At 37.0% G+C, this 13,693-nt stretch overlaps 1 protein-coding gene across 1 annotated transcript in view; it reads right to left on the reverse strand.

Moving 5' to 3' along the window:
- Positions 1 to 13,693, reverse strand: part of TBCK (TBC1 domain containing kinase) — a 65,986-nt gene that overhangs the window by 20,390 nt on the left and 31,903 nt on the right. Inside the window, exon 18 of the mRNA XM_010019248.1 lies at positions 8,014 to 8,189. Coding sequence (XP_010017550.1) covers positions 8,014 to 8,189 — 176 coding nt within the window. The remainder of the gene's footprint in view (positions 1 to 8,013; positions 8,190 to 13,693) is intronic.

Raw genomic sequence — 13,693 nt, forward strand, 5'->3', positions numbered from 1 at the left:
GTGCTTTTGTTTTTAAAACAAATAGAATGACTACCTTGAATTCTGATGGCCCAGTAAGTTCCTGTACCTCCTGAGAAAGAATGATGCTTAAATTCACTGTTACTCACAGAAAGAAGCCTAAACAGGCAGGTAAGTATTCTAATGATCACAAATAAAAATGAATACAGGTCTTTATACACTTCCTAATCCCTCTCCCTCCACCCCCACCATTTTTCGATGACCATTATTAGCAAAAGGTTATACAAAAAGGCTTCAATGTTTTTGATATTCAATCAGGATTACTTACACAGGAGAAGCAACCAGATGTCCAGATTTTAGGAAGTTTTTGAAAATTTTCCAAACAGTTTAAAGTTCTCAACAAAACCTCTCTAGCAAACTCATTCAGTCTTTCCTTACCATCATATTCTGCTTCTCATATTCCCAAGTCAAGACATAGCTGCCAACCTTTCTATCCTCCCTACCTCCTTTTACTTCCTATTTCTGAAGTTTGCTCCATTTCATTTTGCAAGCTGTACTTCTCTACCCCCTCTCCACCACCCTGACTCCCCACAAGGATCCCAGCCCCAGAACCCACACCTTAAAAAGGAGTGTGCAAACAGCAACTCTTAGACAATCATCATCCATAAGCACCCTCCAAATGTCTTCATACATCATTGTAGGCAGTCTACAGGAATATAAGTGAGCTCTGCTTACCGAACAGTTCATTATTAAGGAAACCTCTCTCTCTTTTTCTCCCTGGAATAACATAATTGAGTAAACTGAGTCAGCAGAGCAGAAAGACAAGTTACTCCTTGCATGCAGCTAGGCAGATATGCTGCAAAGTCTCATTAACGCCTCTGATACAACACAGGTAAACACTTCTCACCACTGCAGGGAACCATTTTAAAACAAAAAGCTGAGCCATAATCCAGTCATGCCTAAAAATACCCACAAGATGCTTTAACATGAAATAAAGCCTTCCCTACTTTCCATCAGTGCCTCTTTTTTGACTCTTGATAGATGCTCTCCTTGACAAGAAATTGTATTACTTTGCCTTGAGAAAAAAAATACTACAAAATCTTAAACTGTCAGATTTCCTCATTCCCTTTAAAACCAAAATTAACAGGAATTCTGTACCACATCTCAATGCAAACTGTAACTTTCCCTCGCAGTGTGATCACATATGTTCGTTGGTGTCAGACAGAGACCTTGGGTTTAGACAATCTATCTTTTTTCAGGATTCAACTGTAGTTGCTATTTATCCATGATTTCTGTTCTCTGAACTGGCATTTGCAATGGCAGCATTGCTCTGGGACATTTTCGGTTTGCAGGATTGGCTCTGTGGCTAACTTCTGCTGCAGGTTCAACTTTGCAATCAGTACACACTTTTTCTTCTAGTTACCTTGTCACACATATTTGAAAATCAGATTTTCCACTGGTAAAAATGACAGATGAGAAAAAAAAATATATATACACACACAGCTGTAACAATTTTACTAGTAGATTAAGATGATGTTGACATAATCACACAAACCACCAGACAATTTGTACTAGGCTATTAACTGCAAGAATGTAGCAACAGCACGAGGCAAGAGAGCTGCATTCAGGAAAGTCTTTTTCATCCTCTCACTGCACTTCCTAATAAAGTCAGATCATAATGACACCGCACCCTGTCTCAACTGAGAAAACACACAGAACTTAGTCTGGCCTAAGGTGCATTAAGAAAGGGATATGATGGAATCCTGGATTCCACGTTAGCCTAAGGCGGAGTCCCATACAGACCTATGTAGAGAAAAGAAATTGGGTAGGACAGAGGACTGGGGAGCCCAGGAAAGAAAACACCTTATGCCTTTGATAGATGTATCTCTGACATAGTACATTGCCTCCTCATGTAATGAAATTAATTTCTATTACATTTTCTCAATAGCACTGTTATACAGCACTGTGCTCTAAAACGTAACTTTCACAGCAGTAATGTATGGCATATATATGGAGGAGTTAGTGCATGCTGGAATGAGAGTTGCTGTGAGTGGTAGGAGGTAGCTATGTCTGTGAAAGCATATTAGTGTGTGAGATAAACTACTAAGATTCCTAATATATAATTGATCAAAGGCTACCAAACCCAGAATCTGATTTTAAAACATTTTCAAAATCAGAAAAAAAACTAACCCAAAACAAAACATTCCCACAAGATGCAGAGAGAGAGAACTGGGTAGATTTTTAATTTTTCTCTTTTTCTCTTTTTTTAATTAATTTTATAGGTATAATTACCTCCCCCTCCCAGCACATTTGTTAATCAGTCATGGAATCCCAATTGTGTGAGGTCAAAAAGGTCAGATACACCCAGCTTTCAACTTCAAAGTGGGTATAATCGCAAAGACTTGTGAGGAAGGCCTAGAGAGACAATCAATGAATCCGGAACCTAAGCCTAAGGCTGCAGCAGAGAGTGCTCTGGCTGCTCCAACTGCTCCATTTACATTCACAGCACACAAACATGTCCCAGGGAGACTTGGAAACTAAGTCTGTATAAAATATGTTTATAATCCTTAAATACGATCTAAGTGAGTGTCTAATAAACTATTAAATCTCATATAAATAGTATTCAGATTATTACAAACATATTCCTTTAATGCTGTCTTAACTAATATAAAACACAGCCCATTCGTTTCAATGAGTTTACATTCAATTAAAATAATTGCTATTTATATTACAACCTTAAAATCCCACAACTTTCATTAGAGACTCGTAAATTAACATTTAACATCAGTTACTTCTTAAGCCATATATTTCTTGTTTTATCCACTTTGCTAATTGATTTAATGCCTTATCTTCTATCAGAAAAAGTTCTAAACCATAAGAAAATACATTCATACTTTTAAAAAGTACTAAAAAGGCTTCCTTCACCTAATTTAATCTGCAGGAAAAAAAAGCGCTGGAAGTGAAAGATTTCCTTACACTCCCTACTTTTTGGTTGCTGGCTGCCTGGAGTAGAAGTATGAAAAAAACTTGGAAAAGCTAACATATACACAAAGGAAGTTCTGAAGCTTTAATAATTCCTAAAAATATTTGCCAGAATATGATGAGCTTATGACATGCCTGAAGAGTGAACTGTTTATTCACTCACAGGAGAGATACATAAAAATTTTAACCAACTCATCTCAAAAATGACCAACAAACCCAACTTCTCACTTAAGTCAGAAAAACAGAAGCATCAAAGGCACATGCAAAATAAGTTAGAAGCATTAACTCAGATCTCGATTGGTTAATGCTTTGCACAACAAAGACAAATTTTGAGCAACAGCTTTCTGTTGAGCTGTTCCTAGTAGAACAATGTTCCTAGTAGAACAGTGAAAGAATAAAACAAAAACAAGTTTCCTACAAAAACAGAACACAAAACAAACCTGAAACAGGTCAAGGCAGTCAGAAGACCCTTGAGGCAGAAGATAAATAACCACCATTATGAACAGAATAGACACTTCATTGCATTTGAATATTTCCTAGCTTATACATTGAAACAGAAATGTTGGTATACACTACTCATCACGCTTCTTTTAGAAGAATAGATGGACTTCACACATCACTTATTAAAGGACTCGGTATAAACCTCGGCAATACGTTTTTTATACGGACAAATATACTCTAGGTGCACATGGGAAGTTAGAAGCAACTGAGTGCTGGTATATTTATTGCCAATAGGCCCAAATTGCCATCTGTAAGAAGTCTGTCATACAACCTATCCTTAATTATCTGCAAAGAAAAGTGAACCACCAGGAAAATTTGCTCATACTACTCGTTCTGGGTTCGGGACGCGACACTGCTTTTGACAAAAACAAGTATTTTTCATGTTTGTACTGTTTCATCAAGCCATTAAGTCACCTTTCTGCTTAGGTATTTCTCCTACTTCATAAAAAAATCAAAAGCTGAACTGGACTGTTGGCATTCACATCAGTGCAAGGAACAATAATTATCTGGTATACTTTTCTCCAGTTGAATGCTTTAATTCCCCAACATTCAACAGGAAGTCTCACCTTTGAAAAGGGGATTGGTAGTCGAAGACCAAGACAAAGGCATAATTGTATCAGCTTTGGGGTTTCTGGGAGTCCCCCTGCCACACCTGAGCAGACATTGATAAAGAAATTGCATCACTCTCGCTTTCATTTAGAAATATACAGGTAGCTGCAGAGAGTGTACATCTACCATGTCTATAATAATGGTGATACAGGCATAGAAGAAAATTGCTACATGACAAGTGTTATTTCACTGTGTGACTCCTGGATATTCAAGGAAAACACTTTGGGAGTTTCCAGGGGAAGAAGTTTTTCAGGATGGGGGGAGGGGGGAATCATCTGTGTACTGCTCAAGAAAAAATGACAGACACAAAGCTGAATAAACTGCTACTAAAATTAGTGAATTTGAAGGGTTTTTTCCATTTGTATTTTTGATACTTTCTCAAAATAAACATGCAAACCCACTTAAGATGTACATTCATTTTCTCTGAAACTATTTCCTCCTTGAGATTTTATCTCAGTAGAATTATGCTTACTGGCTGAAAGAGTAAAAGATTAAGCAACACAACAAGTCTAGGAGGGAAGAGAGCACCCAAGCCTACTTACAAAGTTGGAAATAGATGCCACTAAAATGAAAACTAAGTCACACTAGTGATAAAAAGAGTCAAAACAATTTCGTTTTGCTGACTGCTTATTTAGGCAGAAAAGTGTTCACCTAGGGACAAATGCTTCTCATGTTATTATTAACCAAAGCACCATAAAATGCAGGTATACACAAATACATGAGTAGCTAATAAAAAGCACTTAAGAAACAAATCAAAGCAGCTTAGAAAGAAAATACAGGTATAGGAGTAGGAGACAGATGGGTGTTCAGAATTAAATACACTAACCACTTAACATTTCAAGAAATCATAAATTAGCTTCAGAAGCAAACCCACAGGTTGCTTTGTAAAAGGAATTCTTACCTTACCCACCCTCAAATACAGAGGTGACCTACAAATATAAAACCGGAGATGCAGAAATGCTTGTCAAAATAATGACCAATGAAAAATGCAGGGAAACAGGAAAGTCTTTTTTTAAGATCTAGACTGACCAGCAAGGACACAATGGTGTTTTAGAAAATGCATTAAAGCTTATTGTGCATACTAAAGATTGAACTCAGATTCCACTGCTTTTGAGTAGGAAAAAAATGTTTCCACATGGCAGCAAACACCAGTAGAGGACATGTCTGAAGAAAGAGAGAGTTCCAGAATTAAGGCTAAAAAACCAAACTAACTGCAAAAAAACCCCAACTCAGCCCAAAACCAAAAGACCAAACATTTTTGAGTGTAAATAGTATATTTCACTAATAATTTCAATTTTTTATTTTTGCAGTGTTGCTCAAAATCCTGAGAAGTGTCATCTTATGAAGACAAATATTCAGAAGCACAGAAATGGTCACAACTGAGAGGCAGCTCATTAATGGCACACATTACACAGGATTTTTGAAGTGTGAACCATGGCTCCTGAAAGAACCATAACATACTTAGCTTATATGTATCTGTCTCAAAATCTGGCACGGAGAAATACAGCAATGAGGGCAAACACATTTGTAGACTGTAACTTAACACACAAATTGTCGTCTTTCTCATTGTGGTGTCCATGAGATTAGCTTCTTCTTTGCTACAGAAAAAGCCTGAATACATTCCCCATTTCTGTATAAATTTCATAGTGCTGCTCCATATGACTAGCTAACCTCCCTGCCCTGAAAAAACCCACCAAGAAACAAAAAACCCAGACCCAAAACCAAAGCAAAACAAGCAGTGTGCTATGTGAGGTGTCCTTGCACATGGCAGGGGGATTGGAACTAGATGACCTTAAGGTCCTTTCCAACCCTAACCATTCTATAATTCTACGAAAAAACCCTAGACCTCTACCCAAAAGATCCGATACATGCGACCTTCAAAAGAAGTTAAACCATCAGTTACACTGCAGTAAATTAAAAGTGCTTTGTTGTTCAGTAGAAAAGAAAGAGAAGCCAATAGAAGTTATAGAATTTATTTTTCTTCTCTATAACATACCAAAACCATTAGCTTAATTTCTTGGAAATAGTGGAATAGATGAGCCTAGTTACTGGCATTATAAACAAACACATCTTCTGGAATGAAAATAAAATAACTATCAGTAAAAAAATACCCAACAAATTTCTTGGGAATACAGAAAGAAACTTTGCTTGACCCAAAATAATGATTTTTTTTCTTTGCTACAAATATAAATCTTTATTCTATTTACCAGTTCAGTAGACTATTGCTGCCTTCTCCCACCTCCATCCTTGCTATTTCCAGCTCCCTTCACCCTGCGTTGGCACAGCACATCCTTAGGACTGAGGAGACTTGCCTTTTCAGTCTCTTCTTGTCATAATGTTAAGAAAAGCTAGCATATATACAAAAGCATTATCACCATTAGTACCTTCAGGCATCAGACCAGGCTGTCAAGAATGACTGCATAATCTCTTTCCTTGATGGTTTCATGATCTCCTCTGGGCCTTCAGGTGTTTTCATGATCTCACAAAACAAAACCCTAGGCAACCCTATCTGAATTCAGTATTGGGATCGTTTTCTGCAGGCATTTGTACCAGATGACTTCCTAAAGTCCTATTTGAATTATTCTATGAATATGCAGCCCTTAGCTCCTTCAGAAAATCTCTACATCTCTAGAACAGCACAGCAGCTGTTTTGTTGGCTACAATTCCTGTATGATGATAACCAATATTCTTCTCTCATTTTTTTTCCTGAATGCCTTTCTAGATCCACCTATTTTCTTAAATCACTCTAAGTGCTTTGAAGTTTCCTTCTGTTCTGCATTTGCATGTCTAGCACTTGGAGCCCTAAATTTGTGGCTAAGGTGTCCAGAACATACAGCTATACAAATAAAATCAAAACAAAAACCCAAGAAAATTACTGAATATCAGATTCAGGTTTAAGGACTACTTAAAAAGTAAGATACACTTGAGTGCCAATACACTACTTAGTTTGTTAGCAGTTGGGAAAACAGATGGAAAGACTAAAACCTAATGCAATTGACCAAAGAGATGTCAGGTCTATGTATACTACTCCTAGTATTGCAATGTACTCATGAATGAATTCCGATTGTAGGAGAACGTGGAGGGGAAAAAACCAAATAAATAAAACTGTTAATTTTTAAGAGAATTACTAATTTATACAGCTGAGAAGAAGGGAAGCAATCATTTCAAATCATCATTCTTAAGATGGTGTATTTGACAAGAGAAACAACCATCAGATTTTACTGGAGAGAGGAGGGAAAAATATTTTTACTAAACTGAGTATCTATTTAATGCAGATATACTGTTAGCCACTAGATATTCTTTGCCAAGACAAACACAGGCATAACTCATATACCATATACTACCTCTCATGATAACTTGAGCCATACCTTTAACCTGACATGCTAAGATGGAAAAAGCAGACAGCGTTGCCTGCATCACTTTCCAGTTAGCTATTTCTCACTGGCAAAGTGTTGTTTTTCCTATTTTTCTCCTAAGATGAAGCCTATTTGTAGTTTTACAGATGAGTTGTGGACATTGGTCTGTTGGAGTAACAAACACCACAGAGTCAAAGGAGCAGGTGTTGGGAGAGGCAGAAATACAGCACAAGAAGAAAGAATTTTATTGGCATATACATCAAAGAAGCTGAAGTTCAAATCAGTTGAAGTTAACAAAAAACAAATCCCAACAAACTTTCAGTTAATTCTCATTCGCTGTATTGTTCATTAAAATTAATAATATGGCATAGGCTCTAAAACTGTGGACTTACTGACAAACAAATCAGTTTTTGTTTGTCACATTTGATGAATGCATCAAACCCCTGTGCTTGGAAGTGACAACATAAATGCTGGTAACTGAGGTTTGGTGGGTATTGTCTTCCTGTTTAAATTTTAAAGAGGGGGAAAAAAAACCCCAAACCCACCTGTGGCAAGAGAAACATGCAGTCTGAACAATTCTCCCCCCTCCAATTCCCAGGTCACTTACTAGGTCACTTTGAGGTGCTTCCTGATAGTCTGCTGAAAAGCAGGACATGGAACTTCTTGTGCCATTGCTCTCACTGGCTTGCCGTGGAGGCTGTGCGTATTGCCTGTACGTAGCACTCTTCGGGGTCCAGCGAAACAGGTTGATTGACTCACGAACACAACGTTCAATATCAATCTCTGATCAGGGATTTAAAGAAAAAACAAGAAATGCAAGCATGAAAAAAAATCAGTAAAGCCAATTAACCTATCTACAATACTGTTAAACATACATATATCCATTTATACTTCTGTGTCTCCGACTCTCTGCCTTAAAGGGCACATAATTTTCAAAAACATTTTCCCATAAAAAACCACTTAGAATTTTTAATGAAAAACTAGCACAGACATTTTAAGTATTAATTTTATCCCCAGTTATGTATGGAAATCTGTTTAAGAGAAGTGTCATAGAACTTTGACCAATGCAAAGACAGGAATATAACAGAAGCCATGTAATTGTAAGGCACCTTCATTAAATGTTTTTGCAAGTCATGCTACTGACTCTTGTAAGTAGGTAAGTACATGCAGTCCGTCAAAAGTACATTTCATGAATGGACATCAGGAGTTTTAGATCAACCACATTTCTTATTTGTCAGCGCTACAGTCAGACTGAAAGCTTTCAGTCGTCAACCGTTGTGTGGCCTGCCATTTTGACATGTTATCTGGTGGAAAACGGGAGTTCTCAGCACTAATTTGTGTTTGATGGCAAACACAATGGATTTGTTTTAGAGCTTTATTTAAAAACCCAAATCAAAACAACAAAGTAAAAAAAAAAACCACAGTCCAAACCTCAAAAAAGACATTCATAGTGAAACATTCTCACCGAAGGAGTAAAGTGCTGTGTATGACAAAGTATTACTCAACCTGGAAGGTAAGCAGACACCCACCAAATAGGATGCATCCTAAAATAAGCGGTCAAGCAAAAATTATCAAAGCATACTGAAAAAAACATGCAAAACAAAAAAGTAAACCTATTACAAATAGAATTTTTGCAACGCTAAGCATCCTACATATGTCTATCATCTAACAACATGTAACATAAAACTCATTATTTAGCATCTCCTGTCTGAAGTCTCATGAAAAGAACACTTATCCTAGCCTGCATTTAATGATAAACCCAGTGCAGTCTGCCAGACAAACACTGGGAATATTAGCATTACTTGTGGCTGTCCCAGGAATCTCGGGATGATTCATTACAGCACTCACAGTTAAGATGGAAGCGTCAGCTTCTATGAAGAAAATAGTGGCACCATAACCAAGCTTTACATATCTCAAACAGACCTGCTGAATTGCCTTGGATCACTCATTGCCATCAATAGATTAGATATATTGCCACCAATCAGGCAGTTCCTCCAGAAACCTCAGTCATCTGCAGGGTGGTGAACAAATGAAGCTGAAATTGAAGCTTTGGGCAGAATATTCTAGTGGGATGAGACTACTTACTTTGCTTAAAATCTGAATGATGTGATCTATTAATCTCCCAGTCGAAAAGCTGACTGTATTCAGGTAGGATACAATCTGCAGCATATGCTTTAATTCCACTGAAGACAACATGCTTATGTGCTTCCTTTTGAAAAATCTGTGACTAAAACTGTGGTTTACCTGATTTTAAGTCTAGCTCTAAAACCTTTTTGTGGCTGCAAAGGTAAACCACAGTTTTATTTAACCATATCAGATTCCCAAATATTATTGGGATAATACTTGCCAGAGATAGACAATGTGGTGTCTCAACAGTAACTAACGATTCATGCTGTGATGACAATATATTAGATTTTTCATTTTGAATATACTGCAATGGAAGATTGTTATTTAGTATCATTCTGTGTAACTGGAGAATTTGACAAAATTTCTAAATTCAGATAAAGACAGCAGTTGCCTTTCACTGGTTGTTATTCCTAGAGCTTAGAATATACTCCGAATCACAGTCATTACAGTCACTTCCTCTAAATTTCTGAAGACTCATTTTATTTATAAAGTTGAGAATTTCAGTTCAAGAATGTAGCACATTTATGGCTTTTGGTTTGTTTTTTTTTTTTTTTCCTGTAAAGAGACAGCTATAACTGTGGGTTATAGCCCTGTCTCCTGAGATTCTTAGCTAAGGAAATGTCAGCAGTACTTTTGTAATATGTGAGATGAAAGCAGAATTTAGTCAGTAAAAATAAATAAATAAATCTGAACAACAATAATTAATAGCATGAGAAACATTTGGTTGTGAGAGGGCATAACAGTCTACAAATACCTGAAATTGAAAACAGAGGACTGGGCAATGGAATAGGAATGCTATGCGCAGTAGAAAGTTATGAAAGGGCTGAAAGCAGAAATTGAGATTGACGGAGTTACACATTGAGACAGACTACCAAAATATTTTACCTAGTAACAGCTCTCTAATTGCAAAAGGAATCAATTTAGAGAATTGGAAAATGCAGCAAAGGATTTCCCTAAAAATGGTATCCAGTTCTCACACATCAGGGTCTAAGTAAAAAAAGTACGAGTCTGTTGTTTCATGATCCTTGGCTGTTGGGTTTCTCATCTTTTCTAAGCAGCATTTCAGGAGGACAGTGGCCATGGCTGAAAATGACATTCCATGGAAAAAGAGGGAATTTTAAATGGTTTGTGAGGGAGGCCATCAAAAGCCTAACATCAATTTACAGTCTGCTGACTAACTGATCTGCTTCTAAGTAATACAGAATAAAAATATAACAAGGAGATTGTGGTTTCCACAAATAACAAAACAAATAACAATGCATGCACTTAGGCACATGTATACCTGTATTTGGAAATGGTCAACACTTATTACCCAGAAGGAAGACAAAACCATTGGTAGTGAAAGAATTTACATTCTTTTTTTCATTTTTTGAAAAACAATTAGTTTTAGGATAGTGGATTTACTGCATTAAGCTGGTCTAAATATTTACAGAATATTTATTAGTCACATTACATGAAGAGTCTTCACACTTGAGTAACCTTCAAGCCTGTTTTTACCCTTTGTTTGAAATTTAAGAAAAATCACTTCCCATCTGTAATTAAAATGCAATGCAATCTTTTTCAGCCTTGCTGGGTAAGATCTTTTCTCCTCCTTTTGGAAGTGTCTGCTGTGCTACTTCAATTTCAATTTCTTCCCATGCTTTTTCACATACATAACGAATGAGTCAGTCTCCAATTAAATGGCCATCTTTTGTTGTCACACCAAGACCTAGCATTCACATGGTATTTAATCCTGCTTGTACTCTTCCTGTTCCCAAGTAACTATGCTACAAGCCAGAAAACACTAACGCTTACAACTGACTGAAAACATACTGTTGGTATGTCAGAAGTGTAAATATATCAAGTCAGTGCCAAGGTTCTTGAGCAGGACTACGAAAAAATGAACAAAGAATACCTCACCAGGATGCCAGACTACTTGACATGTGTGAACAACTTAGAAGAACATCTCTCTGAGAGCAGCCTCTGCATAAATCTCAAGCAAGAAACACTCAGAAAACAAGCAATGACAGAAACATTACGAAGGACAGGGAGGACCTGCTCACGCATGAACATATATATATAACATGGTCTCCAAGGTCCTAACACTGTTTTGTAGTTTAAGAGGCACATGTCTTCTGGTTTTATTCACACAAATTATTTTGCTGGAAAATCTGTAACAAAAACGTGCTGACATAATATGATGTCATTAACTGTACGTACGCACTAAAAAAATTTAAGCTTAACTTTAAACATAATATAAATACAAGTTCTCATTTCAAGATTTAGTATGTCTTTAAGCAGTATGGTTTTCAAAAAGTGCAGAACACGTTCCAAAATCCAAACTCGGTACCTGAGTATCTAGGAACTAAAAATCACAAGTTCCATTTTAATACATTGGTTTTAGGAATTCTGGCTCAACAAAGCTTAAGTATTTCACAGCCAGGCTGCAATCAGGCTTTATGAGAAACAGTTCCATGGCACCATCTAATTCCTCCATTATTGGGCATCAGAAGACTTTTCCCGGGATTTCTAAATATGCAAATAATACAGGAATTGAAAAAGGTGGGAGTGAAGAAGTAAATAGAAAGTGATCTAACAGTAATATCCTGGGTTTGCCATGGCTCCAGCCTAATATTAAACCTATGGAAATGTTTTATTCCTTTTCTGAACTAAACTTTGTGCTTGCTCTAAGATGTTGTTAATTTTGCTCTGTTTGTGCTAACTTATCATTCGCTACTAAGTTGCCACCTTCCTCTGTCATCAGCTTCAACTGAAAAAGATGGCTCAGCCTAACATAGGTGCTTTTTAAGCTACATATATATAGTCTTTACTATTAATTACAGATACAGGAGAGAAATAGACTGCACTTTAATGAGATGTTAGAAAGAAAGCATCAGTTTAAAGGCAATACACCTTTGACAAAACTGCAAAGAATTTTTTAGTTTTACAGCAAAACTGGACGTACATACATTGTTCACAGCAAGTGAAAGCAAGTAATGGAGAAAAACCTAACACAAATGATTCTTTCTTAATGAAAATATACACAGACCAAGTCTTTGTGCACAGTTAATCAATTCCAGAGCCTTTTCCTTGGGTAACAGGACACCAGTTAAGAAATCTGGCCAAAATAAACTGCTTCTGCATTTTGCAAATAGCTCAGATTTATGGGCTCGGTTTGACCTCCCTATCACACTTTATTACCACCCTGCCAGGCAACATCAGCTTTCACCACACAGCCGCATAAATAGGCCAGAAAACTTCTGTACTATAAAAGCTGGGAAGCTGAATAGGTCAGTCATTTCAATCTCCCGATTCCTGTTCTCAGAAGAGAACACTCCTGCTCTCAGAAGACAATGAGTGGTGGAAGGCCATCAAAGAAGATGCATCAGAGAAGCATCTTCTCTGATGACACACAAAAAGATACATTAAGTCTAGATATTTAAAAAGACAAATCTAAGAAAAGAAGTGACACTTCTGTCCAAGATCTCTGTATCTGTTATTGCTGGAAGGTTACTATAAACAAAAAAGTCAGTGCAAAATTATTCTCTTTATATAATTTATTTCATACATCACACGATAGTAGTGTTACTTCGTTGTTTTGTGGATACTGATTTGCTCTTACTTACACACACCGGCATCCCTTTCAGTGCATCTTGGGACAAAATTTCAAAGGCAACATAAATATCAGCCATGAATTTATAACTCTTCAGCTAACCCAAGAGAAGTCTTTGTTCTTTCGACATGGATGCTAAGTATGCCTCCTCAAAGAGCTGCTGTGAGGACAAGTGCTGTCAATCAAGGAGCCATCCTATTTTTTATGAAATGCAGAAGGTGTACAGAAGTTGCATTAGCTAGAAAAATTACTAGATACAGAAGCAAAGAAACAAACTATATACTGTGTCTTCAGACAGAGTGCATGTTGCACGGCTGTAATAAGGATCAAAATTTCAATGCTGCATTGACAGGCTACCTTGTCTGAGAGCACATTACAATTCTTTCACTATCTTGGAATAAAAAAAATCTCCTGGTTTTCACAGTCAGTATTCTTTACTACCTCTGGATGATATTGCTGGTTTTGTTGTACATGCAACAGCTGAGCCTGAATGCCCAAAAGCAGCGGTTAGTATATCGAAAGTAAGATGGTCCAGGCCCCAGTGTCTAGCGCACCCTCTTTTTTCGTC

The sequence above is a fragment of the Nestor notabilis genome, unplaced genomic scaffold (genome assembly GCF_000696875.1).
Source record: "Nestor notabilis isolate BGI_N333 unplaced genomic scaffold, ASM69687v1 scaffold24807, whole genome shotgun sequence".
Classification (NCBI taxonomy): Eukaryota; Metazoa; Chordata; class Aves; order Psittaciformes; family Psittacidae; genus Nestor; species Nestor notabilis.